Genomic DNA, 25,264 nt, shown 5'->3' with positions numbered 1-25,264 from the left:
TGGGAACAGATTAATGAGACTTGTTCTAAACCTAATCACTTCTCAGTTATAAAACAGCAGATTAGACACAGAGGGAAGCTGACAGAGGGGAAGACAGAGGCTACTGGATGACGACAAAGGCAGATGATTCTATAAGCCCAGGGACACCAAGGATTGCTGGTAGCTACAGGCTGAAACAGACAAAGAAGGACCTCCTCCTAGAGCCACACCCTGAATTCAGACTTCTAGCTTCCCAAACTGTGAGAATATAAACTTCTGTTCTTTAAAGGCACCCACTTGTGGTATTTCTGTTATAGTAGCACAGTAACAACAACAACAACAAAAAAAACCCCAAAACTATTGCGTCCAGTTGATTCCAACTCATAGCAACCCTACAGATTCCCTCTAAAACCCATTCTCTTGCCTAACAGCTAGGATGAACTTTTAAAAAATCTAAATTATTCCTCTATAGGAAACCCTCCAATGGCTTCCCCCTCCATTTAGAATGAAGTCCAAACTCCTTGCCAGGTCCTACCAGCCCTAGTTATCCAGTCCTGCCCACCTCTCTGCCCTTATTAGGTACCACGCCAAACTCATTGGTATCCTTGAGCCTTTGCTCTTCCTTTGCAAGGCAAGTTCTCCCAAACTTTACCTGACTGGCTTCTTATATTTTACAGTAGTTTGCATATTGCTCCCTCAGAGAGGCCTTCCCAGTCCACCGACTTAAAGCAGAGCCTCCTTCGCCTTCCCATTGCTCCAGCCCATCCTTACTGTCATTAGTTTCCTCATGCCACATACCCCTGTCCGAATTATCTTTTTCTTGTTCCCTAGTTTGCTACCTATATTCCACTCTACAATGTATGCTCCCCTGAGAAAAGGAACCCTGTCTATCTTGTTAACTACTCTATCTCTAGAGTCTAGAATATATCTGGCAAGTCGGCATTTAATAAACATTGGTTGAATGAATGCATGAACAAATAAGCAAACAAAGGCAACTCCAAGTGCAAAGCTCTTCCCACCTCCGCAATGATACCTTCTGTTTTATAGTTAACAACTCCAAATATAAGCCCATTCTTTCTTGTACTGTCACCTCCTAGAACTGTGCCATCAATGAGTTTAGGTTTGTATAATCTGGCTTCTGCTTATACGTCAAGGCTCAAATCTAACTTTTGCTTATATCCTATGCTCTCAACACTCCACCACCACCAAACCGCTATATTAATTACCCAGTTTCAGTACCTCCATATAATTATCAAGACAACCCTGCAGCTTCATATGTATTTTGTTTTGCAAATGCTGTTCCTTCTACAGCTCTTACTTATCTGGCTTCCAGGGCAAGTTCCTATTCAGCCTATTCAAATACAAACCCCTCTATAACTCCTTCCATGCATCTTCCGCTAGGAGTTAATCACTCACTCCAACAGAGTATTTTCTACAGTCTTCCATTATTGCACTTATCACTTATTTAATTGCATTCCAATGTGTTTTCAAGTCTGGGATTCCAGGGCCTTGAGTCTGAAATACTCTAAGTCCTGTACGCCTAGGACTCAGCACAGTGCCTAGTACACAACAGAGAATTAACATACAGTTGCTAGATTGACTTCATGACACTGAGGACAGGTCGCATGCTATTCATGCTTGCTCACCTCCCAAATCTTCTCTGTTCTAAGCTGAACAGGAGATAATAATCAGTAAAGCCAGACTGATGCTTATACTTGTAAAGTTAAGCTAATCAAGTAAGACAGAAATATATTAATATCAATAAATACGCACACACTAATTATCTCACGACAGTGCCTGGTGATAGGATTATGCTGATGTCTATTTCACCCTTTAGTCTACTCTGCCTTTCTTAATGTGTACAATCTGTTCTGTCAAATTCATTACGTTCTTCTCCCATTCCCTTACCAAGACCCTCTTTCTAATTTGCCTATTATTTATTTACTATGTAATATCTATTTTTTTTGTTGGGTTTATCTATTTACTATTTATGTATTACCACTCAGAGTCATTTTCTTGAGCTTCTAGTCTATCTATTTGGCCAAGAAACCTCGTCAACTATTTGCCTGTGTTTTCTCTCATGCTGGGTCTTTCTACTATATTTGTTTATCTCCTATTCCAGGCTCTTAATGCCTTGATGAATGGACTATATATAGCTGGAGTTCTACAGTCAGTTTTACTCTCATTCTAATCATTCCATGTGCAGCTTAGACAAAAAACAAACCCGCTGCTGTCAAGTCAATTCTGACTCACAGAGACCCTATAAGACAGAGTAGAACTGCCCCATACAGTTTCCAAGGCTGTAAATCTTTATGGAAACAGACTGCCTCATCTTTCTCCCACAGAGCAGGATGCTGGATTCAAATGGCTGACCCTTCAGTTAGCAGCCAAGTGCTTAACCACCACACCACTAGGACTCCTGCAGCTTAGACAGCCTTCCTCTAATTAATATCTTCAGCAAGCCACTCCCTCAGGCCTCAGAGACATGCAGAGTGATCTCTCTTTGTCCATCATGTTACATCCAAACACCTCAACAGTAACCACACCTATCACACCTAATTAAATTTAGAGCTCATTTATCCCCACATTAGCACCACTGATCCAACAACATTAATTCCTTTGTTAAACCAAAGCCCTAAAGCTATTTCTTGATTTCTCTTTTTCCCTTGTCCGTAACACCAACTTTCTACCAAGTCATACTGATTCTACCTTCAAAATATCCCTTGAATCTCCAGCTCTATGCCAACATCATGATTCTCATCATCATCATCTTTCCCATGGACCACTGTCACTGACTTCTTTCTAGTCACTCTCACTTTTGCCCTTCTCCAGTCTTCAAATTGAAGCATGTCACTCTTAGTGTATCATGGCTTCCAACTGCCCTCAGAATAAAATAAAGACTCCTTGCCATGTACCACAGCCTTCTCCATGACCTGGATCCTGAAACTTTGCAACCTAATATCACACCACTGTCTCTTTCTATCACTGCATGGCAGCCCTTCTGTCCCTACACTTGCTGTTTCAATGGCTTGAAATGAGCTTCCTCTGGCTCCTCCCATAGCTGATGACTTCTCCCCTTTCAGTTTTCAACACAAAACTATTTCTTCAGGCAGACATTCCATAACCATTTTTCTAAAGTTGCCCTTCTTTTCTACCCACCAAGAGGGCAAGAATTTGATCTTATTCTCCACTGTATCTGTGGCACTAAATAGAATTCCTAGCATAAATCATGCTTTGAATATTATTTATTGGATGAATGAAATAACTCATTATGCATATAAAGACAAGTTTTCCCATTTCTGTCTTGAGGATGTCATGAGCATCTCCTCCTAGAAGGACCACCTACTTCAATTTTGCCAACCAATGTCCATTATTTATTTCACGATAAAACTTAGGACTCATATTGCAAAGAATGCTTTCTAGCTAATTCTTCTATCACATCCTTATGCTCTTCTTCACAACTGTTTATGCTTAATTTATATAATATTTTCAAACCCTTCTCTTTTTTCTAGAAATGTTTTAGACAGATATCATGCTGCATGATCACAAAACAAATTGTTGAACATTTTTCACTGCTGTCCCATGGGCTTCATATACCCCACTGCCTCCAGGAGGTTAACGCTTCCTGAGTGAAAATTTTTAAAAAAGCAAACACATTTTATTCCAGGTTGCAACTCCAAAACAAATGTGGGAAGAGAGAGTGTAAGTCGAGTTAGAGAAAGTGGTTGCCATGAGTGTTTAATGTGGCAGGGAAGTGATTTTTTGGTTAAGATCAGGAAAGGGGGTAGAATTTTAGTTAAAAGTCAGGGCTGGAGGAAATGAAAGGAAGACAGTCAAAATAATTTCTCTCTATGCAAAACAATGACTACAATGACTAAAATGCTAAAGTTTCTTATAAAATTTGTTATTTTTAGATCTCTTTAGTGAAATCAGAGAGGTAGAGTTTCTAGAGTAGGCACATTATTAAAAGAAGGGAAATTTAAATCTACTTCACTTTAAAGATTTCACCATGCCATCTTTAAAAAAATTTTTTAAACATTGATTTCCCACACAAGCTTCATATATTTTTAATATTCTCCCCAATTTATTGATTTATTTTTCAGACAACCTCAATGTATAAATTTTATATTCTTTCTTCCACAGGTCTCATTTGGTGCAAATGGTTTGCTCTCAGCTACCAATTAAAAGGCTGGTGATTCAAACTCACCCAGCGGTGCCATAGAAGAAAGCCTAGGGATCTGCTCCCAAAAAGATTACAGCCAAGAAAACCCTACGGAGCTCAGTTCTACTCTCTAACACATGGGGTCACCAGGAGTCGGAATCAACTCAAATGGCAAGAGGTCTGCTTTGGGGTCTTCCCTTCTGAGAGCCTATGCCATAATCTCAAAGCCCAGTCTGCCGACTGCCTGTTGTCAATGCTCAGACATTTCATTTATATTTGTATAAGCAGTATAATGTGGTTATTAAGAGTGTGGATTCTGGAGTCAGTAACCCTGGGACTTTATTCCCAACACCACTTAGTAGTTACAGAACCTTGAGAATGTTACTTAACCTCTCTGTGCTTTAGTTTCTTGGTGTGAAAAAAAGGGAGTTTTAGTCTAACTCATAGGTTTGTTTGGACTAAATGTGTTAATGTACACATAACACTTAATACAGAGCTTAGGGCTCAATAAACACTAGCTATTATCATTCCTATTTTTTTATTATCATTCTTACTGTTAAGGTAATTTTGTCTGGCCTGTTTCTTTTTCCACCACAATCTTTCAGATTCGGTACTCACAGGGTTGGAATGCAGCACGGTGAAGAACTCTGGGCTGATGAGGAACTTCACAGGGGGAGACTGTAACAGCAACGTGAGCCTGGATCTGGAGGTAGAGTGGGGAAGAACGTTCTCCCGTCGGAAATCTAGATGAAACAGACCACAGAGGCATTCAGGGGAATCTTTCCACATGGTGGAAATACATCTATTTACTTCAACCTATAATATTTAAAAAGAACCAAAGAATTATCTATATCATTTGTTGTTATTTTAATCCTCAAAATACTTTTTCTTTGGTATAAATGAAGACATAAAACCTGACTGCTTTTGTTGTTAGGTGCCATCGAGTTGATTTCAACTCACAGTGACCCCAAGTGACAGAGCAGAACTGCCCCACAGGGCTTTCTAGGCTGTAATCTTTATGGAGCAGATCATCAGGTCTTCCTCCCATGGAGCTGCTGTGTGGATCTGAACCGTCAACCTATCAGTTAGCAGCCAAGCAATTAATGGTTCCTAGGACTCCTTTTTTTTTTTTTTTAGGACTCCTTAATTATACTAAAATGGAACTCAATACTATTTTTAGTGACTACTAACATTTTAATTCATCCTTATAATTTTTAACTGATGAGGTTCTTTTTCCATTCTTCCACAAACCCAGAGATTAAAGTAATTTATATTCCATTTTGTTTTGTGATTCTTTCTTAGTACTAATAAAAAGTCAAGGATTAAAAGAGGTCTTTGGTGAATTGTGCTTTTGGAGTTGGACTACCAGATCTTACTGAAGATCAAAAGTTCTCTAAAGGAAAAGCCTTCATTTCTTAGAAATCCCTATTTATTTTCTTTCTACTTTCATGAGCCTGGAAAAAAACAAAAAAGCAAACCAACCCAAAGGCTCTTACCTGCACTGGCTTGGTGAAAGTCAGCTTCCTCCCCTGCCCCATCAAGAGCACTGGTATTTTCCTCAGGCCTCTCATTAGTCATGGTTCTGCGGATACTCTGATATCTAAAATCAGGATCCCAGAGTTAAATTACAGGAGACTCTAAAAAGTGGGACTTAACTTCTCCCTCAGTGTCCACTGCCATCAAGTCAATCCCGACTCACAGCGACCCCACAGAACAGAGTAGAACTGCCCCATAGGGTTTCCAAGGATCTGAACTGCCAACCTTTTGCTTAGCAGTCGAGATCTTAACCACTGCGTCACCAGGGCCCAAAATGAAGACCCTTGAGATTCTAAAAGTTATCTGGATGCAAATTTAGAATGTATATGTTGTCTTCCTGAAAATCAACACCTTGGGCTGACTATAGGGGTCATCACTACTTATGTTCTCTCCAGTTTCCAAACTGTATGTATATGTATGTATTATTTTTTACCCAAGAGAAGTTCAAAGAAGTCTGTGAATCAAAAGAGTAAGAGCTACACCTTAATGACAAGACACCCACAGATGAAAGAGACACCACGTCTTCGACTTTGTGCCATGTAAAAAATCAGTCCAACCATAAAATAGAACAGCAACAGGAAGGTACCCATCCTTACCGCCGGTTCAACTGCTCCATTTGCTGGATGGAGTTGGATCTCTGAAGCATCTGTGGGGCTGGGGGAGCTGTCGGCCGCTGCCATGTCGTGGTTCTATTTACATGATCCACATAAAAGATCCTCCCGTGGCTGTCAATGCGTGCCTCCCAGTCTAAATAGCAGTAATGCACCAAGAGGTATTAGGAGGAGGAGCTGAGGCCATTAATGTGGTTCATTAAGTTCAGTACCTGTTTTCTTTGTCTCACATGCTGTAATTTGGGGCTAACAACACATACCTCACTGCATAATCCCTCAGTCCACCCCAGAATCTTCTGTTACCAGCTATTATGCATATCCTGTATGTATAAACCAACAACGAACCACTCGGCTCCAATTCATGGTGACCCCAAGTGTGTCTAATACTAACCCCTTAAAGAATCTCTGAATGTACAGAGTCCTTCCAAATCCACCACAATGCTCATTCTTCATATATGAGCATCTCTGTTTAAAAAAATACAGGTAGTTGGTATCATAATATTTTAATTACACACTTGCATCAAAATTGGTATTGAGGTTTATTTTCACAAAAAAAAAAAAAAAAGGATTTTTCTCAGTTTTTTTTTTCCTAGCTTAGTTGAAAGACTCACAGCTGGGAACATCCACGTGCATATTTACATATAATCTTAGTAAATTTAGTCTTCAAAATAAAAGTAACTAATTAATGCTAGCTCAGTGATCAAACAGTATCATTATCTACAAACGTCCACTTGCACTTTCCCAAAGACGAAAAGCTTTTCAGAGAAAGGACAATTTCTTGCCCCCAATCTCAAATAAATACAATGCTTGGAAGAATAATTTATACAAGAAACATATGAAAATAGCCGAGATCTATTCTTTAACCAGAAAAGTTCTTTACAACTTTCTATTTCTTTGTAAATACTGTTTTAAAATCAATAAACACCTTTCTCTTGAGTAGCTCAATTATCTTCAGAACTCACCATGTGATTGCATGGCTTACCAATAGACAACTGTGAGTCTAACACTAGTGACGAGAAGGAAGGTGTGCTTACTCCTGTCCCCCCATGGCATTTGCCCTGGAAGTGAGCTGAGCAAGTATTCCAGCAAAGTTCTTAGGGTTGGAAAGACCTGCATGGTAGATACCAGCTTGCAGCAGATCCTCACATGTCAGCCAATGAGACCACCACGGAGGGCTGCCTCAACAGGGAGTGCAAATGGCTCTTTTTGCTGATTTCAGCACATCATAATTTATGACAGATGACAAGAGAGAAAAATTAGGCTGAGGAATAGTACTGCACAGACAACAAACAATTCAATGTCACTTATCCTCCAAGGTCAAAGACTCACAGTGAAACCGGCATGTCAAATGTGAACTCATTGGGCACAGCTACACCACCACCGGTGAACATTTCTGGAAGGCCTCGTGCTTAGCCTTTCATATGCTGACAAATAGTGCTTTAAAGCATCTTCAGAAACCATGTTCCAAAATCCTTTGAACTATTCCATTGTTTTCTTCTGCTTCTTGCATACTTTCTTGTTGCTCTCCCCCACAACCCCCCATCCCTCAGATACATCCATCACATTCCTTTCTCACTAGAGCTAGGGTAAGTCAAGCACGTACTACATGTCAAATTAAAGGCATATGAAAACAAATGGCTGGCCCTTCCCCCAAATATGTTTGCAGTAGCTTACAATTTAAAAAATGTAGAATAGGTCAATTAGGGATAAAAACAGAACAAAGACCAACCAAAGGAAACCGAAAGAGTAGATGCTGCCAAGCTCGGAAGATAAGGCTGTTGCTAGAATTTGGCTCTAAGTTTTTTGGCAGTTAAGGCAGAAAAGAAAACACATTGTTGCAAACTTTCCATTTGCTGACAAAAGAAAGTAAAAAAATATCTTCAAAGATAGAATTTTTTCCTGGAACTGACTAAATAAGAATTTACCACATGAAATGTTTATGTGGCCTGTATGAGGGCCATTTGGATAGCAAAAGAGGGGGGGGAATCTCCAAATGTATTAACAATTACACCAAAAAAAAAAAAAATTGCCATTGAGTCAATTCTGACTCATAGCAACCCTACAGGACAGAGTAGAACTGCCCCATAGAGTTTCCAAGGAGCACCCAGTATATTCGAACTACTGACCTTTTCGTTAGCAGCTGTAGCTCTTAACCACTACACCACAGGGTTTCCACAACTATACCTTGCACATAAAAAACAAAAGCTCCAAGGTCCTATTGCTGTTTAGTTGATTCCTATTTATAGCACCCCATGTGTTACAGGCTAGAACTGCTCCATAGGGTTTTCTTGGCTGTAATCCTTATGGAAGGAGATCACCAGGCCCTTCTTCCATGGTGCTGCTGGGTGGGTTTGCCTTGGACATAGTGTGTAGTGAATGAACAATTTAAAATGACATCAAACCATAATAACAAATGAATCTTATATTGACCTCTACAAAGGCCAGCAACAACTTTAATTTGTAGTTCCATAAAGACATTTCTATGTGCAATGAGGAGCATAAAAAACAAGGTCCCAAAATTGGCTTTCTAGCTCTATCAAATATCATATCCTCAAAATGAGGTTGTTACTGAATTTACTGTATGTAAGTCCCATTAGAGAGAAATTCTATATTGCTGGTTTTAACTAGATATTTGGCATTGGCTCAGGAAAGACTGTTATGCTATTGGCTTACTCGTGAACTCACATCCACACTTACCATTCCACCCAGGAACAGATAGTAGAGCTACCTGCAAGAAAGTTAGCCCTCTGTTCTATTTACCAGTTACTCAGCAGGGAAAGGACAGAGAGTACGCTTCCTTTAACATCTTATATGTCTTTATACAGGAGTCCTTGGGTAGTGTAAATGGTCTACACATTCAAAGACTGGAGGTTCAGGTCTACCCAGAGGCACCTTGGAAGAAAGTCCCGGCAATCTACTTTCAAAAAACCGGTCACTGAAAACTCTATGGAGCACAGTTGTACTCTGACACCCATGGGGTCACCATGAGTCACTATCAACTCAATGGAATGGGTTTTTATATATCCTTACATTGGGCTTTATATTTTAATGAGCCTTGGTGATGCAGTGGCTAAAAAGCTCGGCTGCCAACTGAAAGGTTGGTAGTTTGAAATCACCAGCCGTTCCGCTGGAGAATGATGTGGCGGTCTGCTTCCTTAAAGACATATAGTCTTAGAAACCCTATGAGGTGATTCTACTCTGTTCTGTAGGGTAACTATAAGTCAGAATGGCAACGGGTTTGGTTTTTGTTTTTACGCTGGGCTTGGTTTATTCTCAATACAAGAAAGCATATGAGAACTCAGTTCCCAACTGCAAAGTTTCTTTTAGAAAAAAAAAAAGAAAGACAGTGTTAAAATCAGGCAGGATGGGTCTGAACATTGGAATCTTAACATTTACTTTCTTATCTTGCCACACTGTAAAATAGGTATAGTGCTACCAAAAGCAATGCATTGGGTGTGTGTGTGTGTGTGTGTGTGTGTATGTGTGTACCAGGTAAAAGCCCTGGTTTTGTCACATCTTTGCTACACAACATTGAACAAATCACTATACCTCTACGGACCACAGTTTCTTCGCCTGAAAAATCAGAGGACAGAAATAAACATTTGCTTAAGTGTCTTCCAGTTCTAAATTCTATGAATCTATAAGATGACAGCCACTGAATGCAATAAAAAGGAGGTTCAGTAAGGACCAAGCAACATCTTGGAAATGTTTTATGTCTAGGACAGATTTTACCATCTAAACTCTAGTTAATTAAGCCTAATAGGGCCAAGGAAACCCTGGTGGCATAGTGGTGAAATGCTACAGCTGCTAACCAAAAGGTCAGCAGTTCGAATCCACCAGGTGCTCCTTGGAAACTCTACGGGGCAGTTCTGTTCTGTCTGTAGAGTATTCTGTCTACTATGAGTAGGAATCGACTTGATGGCAACAAGTTTGGTTTTGGTTTAATAGGGCCAATGGCTTTGGGCACCAAGGAGCAGGGCTCTAAACTACCTGCCAACCCCATTTCAACCACGCAGTTTCAATTTTATCTGTTGTGTACATATTGGGCGTCCACATAAAATTTCACTTGAATAAAGAATTCATGACAATAATGAAGTTTCAAAACTATTATCTAGAAAAACACTTCTCAAGGCGTGGGCTCTGACAACATGCATCAGATTCACTTTGAGAATCAATAAAAATGCCGATTCCTAGTGTTCTCAGATATTCAGATCAGACTGAGACTAGGACTTGGTTTTCCACATTCTTAGCAATCGTTCCAGGTGATTCTTAGACACATTAAATTCTGAGAAACACTGACACAAGCGAATAAGAACTTAAAACGGCAGCTTACTTGCTAGGAAACCCATGGAGCTAATGCTAGATTTCTCGGAGGTCATGAAGTACAGGTTCACAAGGAACCAAACTTCAGCCTAAATATTCCAAACTAAAATCTAAGAGCAAGCAGTCTCTTAGAAGCCCTAAGCCTCAATCATACATAATAAAAAAAAAAAGTTCCCGCCAAGTAGATTCCAACTCATAGTGACCCCATGCATGCCAGAGTAGAACTGTGCTCCACAGGGTTTTCAATGGCTGATTTTCCAGAAGAAGATCCCCAGGTGTTTCTACCAAGGCTCCTCTGGGCGGACTCTAACTTCCAACATTTCATTAGCTGCAGAGCACGTTAACTGTTTGCACCACGCAGGTATCCCCAGTTATAAATACCTGTTGCTGTCAAGTTGATTCCCAATTATAAAAAATAAAAAAAAAAAACCCATTGCCATTGAGTGGATTTCAGTTCATAGTGACCCTATAGGCCAGGGTAGAGCTGCCCTATAGGGTTTCCAAGGAGTGGCTGGTGGACTTGAACTGCTGACCTTTTGGTTAGCAGCTAAACACTTAACCACAGCATCACAATTGTAAATAGGTCCCTTTAAATAGTTGGACAATAAGGGGAAGTCAGAGAGTTATAAAGTAAGGAAAACTACACCAAGACCAATGTCACAGCACTGATCCCTTAGGCAGAGTAATGGGGGTGGGTAAAGCAGGTAAGGTCTTGAAAGTAACCATGGCTGTCTCCACCAAAATAGTGAGAGGATGGTGATAGAATAAAGGTACTTTCAAGGAAAATTATGAGCTTTGTGATAGCAGTGTTTAAAAGATGATTTTTTTAATTTTATTTTAACATTCAAGTAGACATGATTTCATTTGTATAAACTAATCTATTACTTCGGGAGTCAGGTTCCCTTCCCTCCTTCAGGAGTGGGGGTAATTGGAAAGGGACATAAAGAAGAATTCTAGGGTGCTGGTGATGTGGTGCTGGCCTCATGGGTATGCTCAGTTTGAGGGGATTCAGCAGGCTAAATGTGTTCTTCCTGTGTTGTTGTTGTGTGCCGTCAAATCAATTCCAAATCATAGTGATCCTACAGGACAGAGCAAAATTGGCCCGTAGGGTTTCCAAGGCTATAGTCTTTATGGAAGCAGGTTGCCACATCTATCTCCTGTAGAATGGTTGGTGGATTCAAACTGCCGACCTTGGTTAAGCAGCCAAGGGCTTAACCACTGTGCCACCAGGGCTCCTTGCTCTTTCCTGTGTGCATGTTATATTTGAAGAAAAAGTTAAAATATCAAGTGGCTGTACATTTTGTATCTTAATCTTTATTTTTTTTCCAAAAGTAGTTTTTTATACAAAAAAGTACCAATTTTTTTCCCTCAAAACTAGATTTTAAGCTCTGGAAATGAGTCCCTAGCCCTAAACATAACAGAAACTCTAAGATTAATTACACATTTCAGATTCACTCCTACTTTTGGCCTTCATTTTAAAGGTTGCTTTAATAAAGAAAACGCACAAACACAAAAAATGACCAATGTTCCCCTATAGGCTTCCAGACCTATCCATTTGAACCCAAAACAAAAGTAAAACACTAATCCTAATAAAATGGCAACAATCCTGGGATCCTATCAGAGTCCAGTAACTCAGACCGCTCATCTAGAATCTATTCCTAGTCTCAGAAAAACAACACTTGGGTTGGGGAAAGCACATGTAAAATAATTCTATATTGTCTCCAGTTGTAGCAGTGGGTTAAGTCTCAATTGCATCGGGGCCAATAAAAGAAAAACAAAGCCATTCAAAATTAAATTGGCAAGTTTTCAAAAGTAAAATAGTTTTTCAGAAGGGCTAGGCCAGCCATTCTTTTTTCACTTGATGCTAAGAAGACCAAGATTTGTCATGCTGATAATGTTCTAGCTGGCTTTAGCACTGAACTGCCTCTAGCCAATATTTGTCATCAATCGCCTTGAATGAGAAGATAGAGCAAATTATTCAGGCACTCAGTGCATGTTCAAGTCCAATCCACTTCACTGGGAGGTTCTCAACAGTGCTGTGTGCCTCTACGGTCTGGAGCTCTCCTATTTTCTATGATTCATTAGAACATCTCTCAGCCAGTGGTTGGAGTTATGTGGCCCACAAGGTCGCAGTGCACTGCCCATGCCCTAAAGCAGTAAGATCTCGAGAACCAACTGGTAGAGCATCATCCAGCTGAGCAGTCTTTATACTAACTCCAAGATTTGCTCCTCAACCGTAAAACAGGAGGAGCAAGGCTGGAAGAAAAAGCAAACAAACAACGAAAACTCTGCTCTACATGAAAAGATAACAAATAGATGCTCCAAAGCTAGGTTATTACGCTGGCTGTTGACAGCCATATGATGGGAGCAGCATACTAAGGGACACCACTGATTCCCCTTAATTGGGTTTTTGAATATTCAGAGAGAAGTGTAAGCTTGCTGGATGACAGGGAACAAATTTTATAAGGTGAAAATAAGCTAAAATAAAAAAAGCAACAACAATAATAATAATGATGATAAGGAAAAAGGAAGAAAGAATCAAGAATGGGGCCACCAAATGTATACAGCAGAGACCACACTTTATTAGTGGTTTCTACAGGTGAAAGGCAGGGTGGAAGGGAAGTTATTGCTCAGGAAGTATCGAGTATCTGTTAATAGTGATGGGAAATTTGGCATGGATACTGGTGATGGTTACACAACACGATTAAGGTAGTTGGTGTCACTGAACTGTACCCTTAAAACATGTTGAACTGGTAAACGTTGCGTTATATATTTCTGCCACAATAGAAAAAAACAAGGATGCTCTTTCTGTGCTGTTATGCAAAGATCTCCACAGTATACTATTAAATGAATGAAAAAAGCTGTAGAAGAGTATGCACAGCATGCTACCATTAAATAGAAAAAAAAAAAAAATGTGGCCATCAAAGCCCTAGTACAATGTCATCTTGCAGGCATGGGGACACCAACCTACGCAGAGCAGAGGTGGCACTGCTGAGTCTGGTATGGACACTTACCCGAGCAAACCTCTCTGGGTGATAGTGGCTCATATAGTTACTGTAGCTGCTTCTCTCTTATAGGTGAAGGGCCTCATGGGAGAGGGCCCTGCTGTGTAACCTTAACCCGGAAGAAGGAGAGGAAAGCTGAACACCTTCTGGGCCTTTCTGGGTCTGACCTCAAAGCACTATAATATCATAAAGCTCCAGTAAAACCCACAAACACTGCAATTTGAGGTGTTCCTTGTGCTCAATTAATAACATACCACAACATACGCCACTACTCTGCCTCTAACCAAACTTTCGGAACTTAGATTCACTTATCCACACTACAGACCTTTCCCTTCTAATTGCCCACACCCCAGTTGCCGTTGAGTCATTTCTGACTCATGGCAACCCATGTCTGTCAGAGTAGAGCTGTGTTTCATAGGGTTTTCAATGGCTTGTTTTTTTTGGAAGTAGGTCTTTCTTCCAAGGTGCCTCTGGATGGATTTGAATCTCCAATCTTTTGGTTAGCAGTCGAGTGTGTTAAACATTTGTACCACTCAGGGGTGCAAACTAAGAGAAGAGAGGGGTGTTTGCGATTCTGTCTTAACTTTTACTAGTATGGAATCTTAAAGAAGTTACTTGATTTTTATGGGCTTTGTTTTTTCTTTAACGTGTAAAATGAAAGAGATGATTTTTATAAATTCCTCTATAAATTACAGATAATAACCCTGCTTGACCTACCTCACGAAATTGCTACAGGAATAAAGGAAAGCATGTAAAGTGCTTTGTAAACTGTAAAGCGCTACATGAGTTTGAGGTATTACAACAAATAATGTTAAAAAAAAGGACAACTGTTGGCCTTAAAATAATTCAGCCAGGTAATTTAAGAGACGGAACGAGCTGCACGCTCCAGCAGATACCCCCTATCTGAACCTCTCAGGACGGCACTGTGTGAAGGCAGAAGGTGCAAGGCATTGCAGAGTATGGAGTGCCACAGATGTAAGTCAGAGACACGGTCAGAGGGGGTGGCAGAGTTGCCCAGTTGGGAAAGGAGGCAGAGAACAGGCTGGGGTGGTGACAGACAACTAGCCTGGGCAGATGCAGACAGGAGGAGCAGAGCAGCGTAGGGCAGAAGGGACAGAGTTGAACAGAGATCAGGTGTGCTAAGATCATCACCTGGAACCTACCCCATGATAATAAAAAAAAAATTTTTTACAAACCCCCAAATTTACAAGTTGCTTGGTCCTAAAACATAAGCATGTGTGTGTACTCAAACACCTATTTTTAGAGGCATTATCAGTCCTGACTCTTTTAGAAAAATAAAAATTCTAGTTACATTTTATTTTTTAAAACTGTTATTTACAGAAAAGCATTTCTCAGTTAGCATACTGTTAGAATTTGGGGCAGGACAATTCTTTGGTGTATCAGGTGGTCCCAACATTACAGGATACTTAACATCCCTGCCCCCACCCACTACATGCTAGGAGCACCCTTTAAACACTAATGAAAGACACCCCCCACGCTCCAAATGCCCCCTATGTGGTGGCACCCTCCACTGCCACCACTGAAAACCACTACCTAAGAACAAATACCTCTTTAAGAATTTTCCACCTATTTATGTCATTCATCAAATAGGATACTACTAAACAGCTTTCTAAAAAATTTTTTGGATATATCAACTTATTAAAATCAACTGCCAATTTTCTGTTAAAAAAAAAATCCTAAAATGTATTCTGTGTAATGCAAATATCAGTGTTTAAAGAAACGAACTGAAATATCACAAATAATGGAGCTCATACTTAGGAAAATATCTAAGCTGCCATTATTAAATAACATGTAGGGACCAAAAGTACAGTGCAACAAAACTCAGAGCAACTGGATGTGGCTTGGAGGACGGCATTTATTGATGCACTCATGCAATGTTTATGTCTCCTATCCGACCCCTGAAACTAGCTCCTATTAATCCATATACACATAGAAACAAAGCTGTCCCAGAACTCTCTCCTAGCGTTCCTAATTAATTTTGCTTTAATTATATGTAACTATCCCCCAGGAATATTTTTCTTTTTTGCCTAGTCTTTTCTCCAAAGGTAAACAATAAGGAAGTTTTGTGGGTTTTTTTCCCCCTTCATCTGATTAAGAAAACACAACACTTATTTAATCTTGTGGTCTATGTTTTTTTCTTTTTAAACACTGCTTAAAATACACATTTCCTATGAGTAAAAGCCTTCAGGTGTTCAAACATATGAACAAGGAAAGGATCTATGCACAAAAGAATTTCAAAAGGGTCAAGCCAATGTGTGGACAAACTCCACGTAGCATTAGCCTTTCCTTTCAGCAGTCATCAAAACTAACTACTCAGTATTTCAGCTCTTAAATGCATACATATCTTTAGGCCCCACTGTTTTTAAAAGTACAGAGGGTCAAAGCCACCAGCCTCTTACCAGGATCACATATAAGATGGGTGACCACATATAAGATGGGTAGGTGAATAAAAGGGGAAAGCAGTAAATTGGAAGGGGTACTCCTAATGTTTTCTTAAAACCAGTGTTTGCTGAGCTACAAGTTGTCTCTGGTACTTTTAAAATTCCTTCATAATTGCTCATCGAGATGCTTTGTTCTCACAGAGGAACATTCCTTTAAGGGATTTTAAAAACTTGAATAGAGTTTTAAATTATATCCAGATTATGACTGGCCATAGGTATCACTCATACCTTTAAATACAGGTTGCATAACTATTTCCCAGGGTCCCTATTATTCCTCAACCATCTCTCTTGTAAGTACTGTTTCTTGAAAGTGAAAGAAATGAAATATCAAATATCTTTCAAATCCCTAGGTAACTGTCATGTCCCAAATAAATGGTAGACTAGTAATTTCTGCAATTAATGGCACTTCCCTGCATATCCTTAGGACAAAAATTAGAACCCTGTGCTTAATGATTTAAAATGATAAAAGTGCAAAAAAAGCAGTATATTACACAGAGTGAGGTTTTTTCTAAAAGATCATGCCAATTTGTCTACTAGCTGAAAATTCATGCTGCCATTAGGTATAATTTTAAATAAATTCTGTTATCCACCCAACTGCCCAAAATATCCGGACCTACCTCCACAATCATATTTACTTTCCAGCATGACAATATTTACTTCTCCCCCAGCAGCCTTCACTCAGCAGAACAGTACCAGTGAGGAGTCACAAGCTTAGTACTTTCCAGGCTACACCCTCTATGTCAAGTGGCAGCCCCCAGATTCCTTCCTTACAGGGGCCCACCACACATTCACATTTTACACCCCCAGGAACAGGTCTCCCTGCCGCCCTTGCACCCTTCGATCAGGTTAGCCCTTCAGCTAACAGGTTCTCACTTGGTGGGAGCGCCTCGTCCACCCTCTGGTATCGGCTCACGTCCTGGCGTACTGAAGGTAGTGATCTCAATGGCTGGTGGCCGTTGGCTTGGGAACCTAAAATTACAGGTGAAAAAGTTACCTGGGCATTGTTTCAGCCTTCAGTACCCAGACGGTCTTTACAAAAACATCTAACATAAATCCTGGGGTTATAGTCTCTTTCCATCTTTTATCTCATTTCATAAATGAGGACCCAGAAACAAAAGAATAAGAGTGAATGCTTAGTCAGAAGAGGGCCCTGGAGAAAGGTGCCTACCATCTTCCCCATGCATCCCTCCCTTACCTCCTTCCCCTCCTCATGCCTCCACTACTGTGGCCTCTGTCCTGGTCATTCACTCATTTACTAATGCTTTAGGGTCACAAAAGTGGGGAACAGAAAAGAGAGAAAGAGGAAGAGGAAAGAAGACGATAGTTTAAGTAGAAAAATCAATTACAGAATAAAATCATTCCAATTTTTGAGTCTCTGCTATTTAAACATGACATTATCCTTTGACTTTTTAATGAATCTATAACAGAATATTTTAAAGGAATCATCTATCAAGCCACATTCACTGAGACAAAAATACAGATTTTATGTGTAAATTTGCATCCTCAGACACTAAAACCTTATTCTTCCAGTGTCAGAATGCACCACCTAATGTAGGTGACATTTCTTATGCTGCGGAAGGCAAAAATATTACATGGGATGCAAAGCACATGCTAACCTTCTGTTTTGTGCAAGGAGGAGTGGCTAAGGCATTAACACTCATGCTGAAGCTGGCAGCCTGTTCCTGTTTTGCATCTGCAAACACAAATCTCAATAGAGATTCATTATTTAAGTCTAAGACTGCTGCTTGACCGGCTGCAGAATGCCTCCTATTTCGGCAACAGAAACATGAAAGAGAGGACAGAATGTGGATTCTAACTATCTGGATACACATCGTGGCCACCTTCTTCCTAGCTACATGATTAAGTCCCTCAGGCTCCTCAGCTTTGAAATGAGAGGCCTGATCTAAAGGAATGGCTTCAAGTGCCTGCACATTTTCTATCTGGTGCCTTCTCTTCCTGCTGTTTTCAGTCTTGCCCTTCCTCCTCTTCTTACTCTTCCTTTTGCTAATTGTTGGAACCCAAGGTAAAAAATTCAGATAATATGTGACCTGCAGTACAAATTACATTGAAGGACAAAACCACAAGACTTCTCTTTGAGCAGGTGTGCCTGGGCCAAGAGCCATACTGTCTTCCACGTCCTACCTCCCGTCGCACCCTCGTCCTGGGCAGTGGCCCCTTCACAAGTGCCTTGGGCATCCCCAGCATCACCCTCTTCTTGGGGCTGGTTCTCAACAGTGGCTCCCTCCAGGCTCCCCCTCCGCTGCCAGACCGCTCCCATCTCCTCTTGGTCAGGCAAAGTAGCTGATTCTGGCCCTTCCTCCTCCCCACTGGGCACTTGCACCACAGGTAAAGAACCAGGAGTGGAAACGGACTCCTGTGGCCCTTCGGCAGGGCCACTGCTGGTGGGCTCTGCTGCACAGACTCCATCTTCCTCCTCCTGAGAAGAAAAAGCAGGGGTTTCTGGAAACCGTGCACTCTCAAGAGACGAGCAGCGTGTCTCCACCGAGGACAGCTGCGTGGTAACACTCTCATTGCAAGAGCTATCGGCGCCTTCCAGGTCACTCTCTCCCTCGGGCCTGGTGCTGGCCTCACTCACACTCTCTGTCCTGGCAGGGTCACTGGGTTCCGTTTCAGAGGACACCTGGGAAGGCTCAGACCCCTGATCAAGTGATTCAGTCTCACTGACAGCTCTTCGGCTTCCTCCTGATGTATCGGAAGTTCCCGTATCTGCCCCACTTGTGGGCTGATCCATCTCTTGAGAACCACACAACTCACCGCTGCCCTGGTCAGCACTTTGCTGAGACTCTGGGCCATTTTCGTTTTCATCTGGGGATGGGCCTGAGGGTAAGGTGCTATCTGCAAGCTCTGCATGATTTTCCGGCTTATCCTCGAAGGAAGTAGCTTCATTTGCGAAGGCTTCTTCATTCTCAACTGGGTTGTCTTCTGGCTTCGTCTGAGATGCCAGGCTCCCATCGTCATCAGCTCTGGATGCCCTGCTAAACATTATTAATCCGCCTTCCTCCTCCAAGGAAGACGGATAACCCAGGTCTTGCTGAAACTCGTGATCTTCTTCATCTGAGTCGATATGAAGCATCGCGTTGAGTCTTGTGTCCGTGGGAAAACTACTCCTTAGTTTTGGAGAGGCTCCCATGGACCTCTCCGAGCAAGTAGCTGCCCCTGGCCTGGAATGGCCATTATGTTCAATAGCATCTAAATAATCATTGAGTGAATCCTGACGCCCTCTGGGAGGTGAGGTCCTTGAAGAAGTAGAGATTAATTCCTCTGTGTCTATTTCCAAAGTGGAGCTAGTCCTGAGAGAATGTTTGGGGGTCCCATCAGCAGCACTTTCCTCAGATGTTGGTCCATTGGAACACACTTGGCTGTCATGGTGGCCCCCTGGCATGTCCTCATCATCAGAAGGGCTTCCTAGGTCTCCGTTCACAGTACTGACGCCAAGTATTGTGCCCACAGCTTCTGGGGAAGCATCTGAATGAGAAATCAGCATTAAAAAAAAAAAAAAATGAAACCGTAATGACAAATTAATTTCTTATATCCTATTCCTCTGCCATAAATCCATTCAAAGAATTCAGCCTCCTTTACCTCTTTACTGACTTGCTCAGATTCACCACCCACTAGAACTAAACGAGTATCTCTAGTCAGTTTGGCATAAGACGTACACACGTTATATGTACTGCTGGGAATTCTACAGCCCAGTTTCAAAGTGTAGACATAAATCTAACATATTTTTTTGATAAACAGACTTTTCATATCTGCTTAGAAAATGTCAGCAGGTAATCATTTGACAGCTATTTTATTTTCAGAGTGAGATACAAATTCAATTCTATTCAAAGGCAGACTGAAAACTAAGATTTAACGCTCCTCCTACAGCCGTGTTTACACAGATATCTCACCTTCATGAACAGAAGATGTAACCTCCACTCTAAACTGGAGGTACCCACTCACGTGGTCAGCTGGGAGCCTTCTGCCAAGGTTGTAGCTGAGCATTTGATCACTGCAAGAGGAGAAAGGGTTCTTTCATTCTTACTATACAGGTGCCAGCCTCTACCTTCTTCCCCTAGGCCACCCCCCAAAACCAGCACATTTCTCTTAAAACCTTCAGACTCTTAAGTAAAGAAAATAAAAGGCTCAAGGCATTTTATGGTGCCATGGCATGTTATTCACTCATTTGCACAAATTAACACTTACGAACCCAGGGATAAAAGGAAATCTTGTGTGCTTAAGGAAATTTACTAGTAAAAGTAAAAAATACAGTACAGTATTATTATATGATATTTTCTAACGCCACTGATTGGCTCTGTCATTGGTAAGGGCGACCAGGAAAAAAGCATTTTGAAGGTCACCAAGGAGCAGTGGAAGCTAGTTTTGGGTGTTTTTTGATTCAGGTATACAAATATAGAGGGCCTGATTCCTGAGCACTTAACACAATAGGAATCTGGTTCCAAAAGGACACTTGTAGCTAAAGGTTATTGCACGAAGGAGGGAGGCCACCAAGTTGTACTCTGAGATCAGTGAGCTACGAGTTAGGAGAGAAAGTACGGTAACTAGCCCCGGCCCTGAGAGTGGGAGCAGACCACTTAACCTCTCCTTCCTCACCTGTAAGGTAAGGGGTCTGCAAATGTTGGCCCTAACTTTTGGTGAGCCTGGCCTATCATCTGATTCTTGGGTGGCTTGTAAATGATGCTGATGGAACGGTTGGAGAAGCTAGACTTGCTTTGTGTCAGGGTCACGTGGCCACACCCGAAGGCATGCTGGGGTTGGGGGCGACCAGACTAGGCCTGCCCAGTTTCAACCCCTGCCTTGGCCCCCAAGCAAGGGATGCTAGCCTCCCTCAACGATTTGTTTGTCGATTTCAATTCTGTGTTTATTTATCAAAGTCAAATACATCATTTTCTTGCATGCAAACAACTTTCGTTTAGAATCAAATGATTTATTCTTAATTAAGGAAAATAATCAAAGGGCTAATATAACATCACACCATGTCTGGTCTCGCAATGCCCTCTACTGGCTGTTTCAGAGGAAAACAAGATGCCTCTAGTATTAGTACCACTGTACAATTAAAAAAAAAAAAAAAAAAGTTTCCTACAGTAGATTCTGACTCACAGCGACCCTATAGGACATAGTGGAACTGCCCCACAGGGTTTCCAAGGAGTGGCTGGTGGATTCAAACTGCCAGCCTTTTGGTTAGCAGCTGAGCTCTTAATCACTGCACTATCAGGGCTCCTAACATTATATAAGGGTTATAATCTATACAATAACAGCAGGGATGTCTTTTTCTCACCACTGTATTCCCAGCACTTAGCTAGTGACTGACACACAAAGGTGCTCAATATTTGTCCATTAACGCATGAAACCAGAAACGAACTGAATGAACCTTCTCTCAGCATTGCTGGTCCTCACCCATCCCTCTAGACATACTGTCCTTGAATAATAAAATCATCATTTCTTTGTCAAACATAATAATATGACCTGCTTCACCTGCTTCCTGGCCAATAAAAGCGAAGTGTTAGTGCTAATGATGAATATTTATCTAAGTGACAGATTGTAGCTAGGGAATGTATGTTTAAGAGAATTGCAAGGGAAGGACTACATCAGTCTGTTTTGCTCGCTAGCGTATCTCCAATGCCTAACGCAGTGCCTGGCATTTAGTAGGCACTCATAATAGGTTGGAAACCCTGGTGGCGTAGTGGTTAAGTGCTAGGGCTGCTAACCAAAGGGTGGGCGGTTCGAATCTGCCAGGCGCTCCTTGGAAACTCTATGGCGCAGTTCTACTCTGTCCTATAGGGTTGCTATGAGTCGGAATCGACTCGATGGCACTGGGTTTGGTTTTGGTTTTTTTTTGGTCATAATAGGTTATGAGTGAGGAGTCTTCTGGCTGTTCTATAAAACCTCACTCTGTAAAAACCTCAACTAATTCAGAGAGTTTGTCCTACAAAACACATAAACAACAAAACCAGCATTTTCCAAGATACATCAATTACTTGATGGAAAGCAATAATCTGATCAGAAATATATATTTATATACCAACAGCTCATATTCTAATATGTATCTTTCTTATTTAATAAAGCAAATCCCTAAGTGTTTCTATCAGGCAATGCTTTTAATCTACTTATAGTGAAATATGGACAGCCTGGTGGCGTAGTGGTTAAGTGCTATGGCTGCTAACCAAAGGGTCGGCAGTTCAAATCCACCAAGCGCTCCTTGGAAACTCTATGGGGCAGTTCTACTCTGTCCTATAGGGTCACTATGAGTTGGAATTGACTCGACAACACTGGGTTTACTGGGTTACAGTGAAATATTTCACAATACTGCTATTTTACAAATTTATGCTAGACTTGTTTATAGTACATACGACATCCATGCTTGGCAACTCTCTAGGTGTCTAGCTCTTTAAAAGACTAAATGAAAAGCCAGCAAGTAATCAACAGCTTCAAGCACTGACAAGTTTTTTTCTCCCTGATCATTCTTACTGGTATACATAACTTGACACTTCTACCATATATATTGGTATTATATATATTATGGCCATATATATTATGCAAATTATATTATTATTGGTGTCATATAATTATGCAAATAATATTGTTAAAATTATATAAATTAAAATAATACATGTCATATTTCCTATAGTTAATCCTCTCTCTGTAATCTTTCACTTTCTATAAATCCTAAAAATAATTTTAAAAACTCCTAACAGGATATTATTTCTACTAGAAGCAACTAATTGTTGTTCTTAAAAATAATTATGATTTTCTGGCTTTTATCAGATAAATAAGGCTGCTAGAATTTCAGTATAATATTTCTACTTGATGTGGTCTTGTTCATCTACAAAATCTATTACCTTTGATAGAGAATTAGAAGGCATTACAACTACTGAGTTTCAGATTTTGAAAGGCTCTTAGAGATAAACTGTTCTGAAAACTTTAGTTTTCAGATGAGGAAACTAATGCCCAAGAATACTGTACCTGGCTAAAATCAAACAGTTAATTAGCTGCAGAGTGAATGCCAATGATCAACCTTTCTCAGCTAGCTCGAGTGATGTTCCATTGCTGTCAGTTCTTAAAGTGTTACAGAGAAGCCAGGATTCTAGAGTAGGCAAATGTGAACTCAAATTCCAGCTCCACTATCTACTCACTAACTTCAGATTCCTCATCTCTGAAATTGGTAAAATTACAGAAGCTACCTCCCAGGGTTGTTGCGATTTCGTGAGCTAATGAAGTCACGTACTTAACTCCTGACATAGAGTAAGCTCCCAGCATCTTGGGTAATTATTGCTGCTGCTGCTACTACTGTTACTGCTACTACCAGCACTATTGCCATATGTTCATACGTGCTGCTACACTGAAAAAATTACAAAACAAGATGCTTCTTCAATGCTACCTTAAAGCACTAGTGTTACTGAGTTTGTCACTACTGACCAGGTAAAAATACATACAACATTTACAATAAGGGGCAGATGCATGTTATAATTTCTTACTTTATTCACAACTTACAAAAAGTTCACAGAAAGAATACAGACATGAAATCACATTTTAAAATTCATTGAATAAAGTTAGTTGCCTGAATGAATGCTTATATCTAGGAGCTCTAGTACAACACCTCTTCAGAGTCTAGGTCTTGTTTCAAATCGTTCTTAAAACAAGCATGTTTTGGTTTTTCTAGAATAAAAGTTCTCTGGATAGGATTAGTTGGGATAAGGTAGGTGTCAACTGTATACTTGAATTCTGCTCTAAGAAAAAGGTTTTATAGCAAAATTTCAAGACACAAAAAAAAATTTAACACTATGAGATTTGACACTGAAATGCTAATGGCAAGCACATCTTGGAAAAGTTAAAGATAAAAAAAAAAGGACATAATTAAAACAAACTACTTTTTGTCCAGCACACTTTAATAAGTATAAAGGCACTTTTATTTTTAGAAGGTTTATGTTACTACTTTTATCAGTAAGAAAATCCTGAGACTACAAGTATCATTTCAATCGGCAATCTTAACACCATCCCTGAAGGTAAGGGCTGATTACCCGATGGCCTGCCGCTCCAGCAGCCTCTGGACCGGGATAGTTAGTTTTCCCAGAAAACGTTTGATGATAGGACGGCTCTTGGCAAATTTGTCTTTAATTTCAATTTCTAAGACATCAGTTAGAAGTGCAAAAAAGGAGTATTTCTGGAAAAAAAAAAAACAACCCAGATATGTTGATTCAAAAGAAAGACCAATACTATATTACTTTATTATTATAGGAAACAATCACTCTTAAATCCTAATACTATAAGGAGTCCACATTGCTAGAAATTATCTGCAGCTATTGTTCATCCTTTATGCACCCAGAGTCACGAACATTCGCAATGATTAAAAAGCACCAGTTAAGGGTCTGTATCACAAAAGAAGTCTCATCAGTCAGCCATCAACTCCTTCCTGATTCAACTGTTTTAGAAGGCATCAAACAGTAAATTATGTACAATACAATTTTAGTACTCACTTACATTTATTATATCTTAATTCTTTGAAATCTAATATCCTGTTATAGGATAGTTTAGAATTAACCACAATTTGAATTCCTAATCTCATGGGATTTTGAAGTTGCAAAATGAAGTTTTAAATACTTCTTCACTTAGTAGTTAAAACAGAACATCTACAGAATACTGTGGTTTCCCTGATAATGTTGAAATAAAATATTGTTTAAATGAAATTATTAATTAAGTTTAAAGGGCATAGGGATCATTTCTTCCGGGATGGAAAAATAAAAGTGTGAGGTTAAGATAGGCTCTGCTGTTTTGGTTTAAAATCGGATTGGACATTAACAAGGATATCCAATAAACACAGAGAACTTTATACACAGATATAAAATAAAGAGCCTTACCCCTTTAAAAAGACTTTCACATATATTATCTTCATTTTTTCTTTTCAAAGATAAAAATTTCTTTATAGAGATGAGGACCTCAGGACAAGTAAATGAGGGAACCAGGAATCTAACCCAAATCATTTCACTCTTTCGTGACAGGATTCATGCAGCCATAGCGCTCTGAATAGTGCTAGCCAGCTTTACACTTACATTACACTAAGTCTATTTAGTCAAAACAATTAAAGTTCTCCCAAGGGTCATAAAGTTTGGCAGTCTGCAGCATTTGCTTAGAATGAGGAGTTCCTCAGTGGTGCAAACGGGTAAAGTA

At 40.2% G+C, this 25,264-nt stretch overlaps 1 protein-coding gene across 2 annotated transcripts in view; it reads right to left on the bottom strand.

Annotated features, from left to right (window-relative positions):
- Positions 1–25,264, bottom strand: part of HECW2 (HECT, C2 and WW domain containing E3 ubiquitin protein ligase 2) — a 179,710-nt gene that overhangs the window by 113,394 nt on the left and 41,052 nt on the right. For both annotated transcript variants that reach the window (XM_023542646.2, XM_064286869.1), the window contains exons 6-12: positions 24,118–24,260; positions 19,990–20,090; positions 18,221–19,564; positions 16,952–17,047; positions 6,274–6,424; positions 5,638–5,741; positions 4,760–4,884 (exon numbers count right to left, since the gene is read on the bottom strand). In XM_023542646.2, coding sequence (XP_023398414.2) covers positions 4,760–4,884; positions 5,638–5,741; positions 6,274–6,424; positions 16,952–17,047; positions 18,221–19,564; positions 19,990–20,090; positions 24,118–24,260 — 2,064 coding nt within the window. The remainder of the gene's footprint in view (positions 1–4,759; positions 4,885–5,637; positions 5,742–6,273; positions 6,425–16,951; positions 17,048–18,220; positions 19,565–19,989; positions 20,091–24,117; positions 24,261–25,264) is intronic.

Source organism: Loxodonta africana, chromosome 6 (assembly GCF_030014295.1).
Source record: "Loxodonta africana isolate mLoxAfr1 chromosome 6, mLoxAfr1.hap2, whole genome shotgun sequence".
NCBI classification, from domain to species: domain Eukaryota; kingdom Metazoa; phylum Chordata; class Mammalia; order Proboscidea; family Elephantidae; genus Loxodonta; species Loxodonta africana.
The sequence above is the reverse complement of the archived record's forward strand: the minus strand, read 5'-3'. Positions and strand labels throughout refer to the sequence as shown.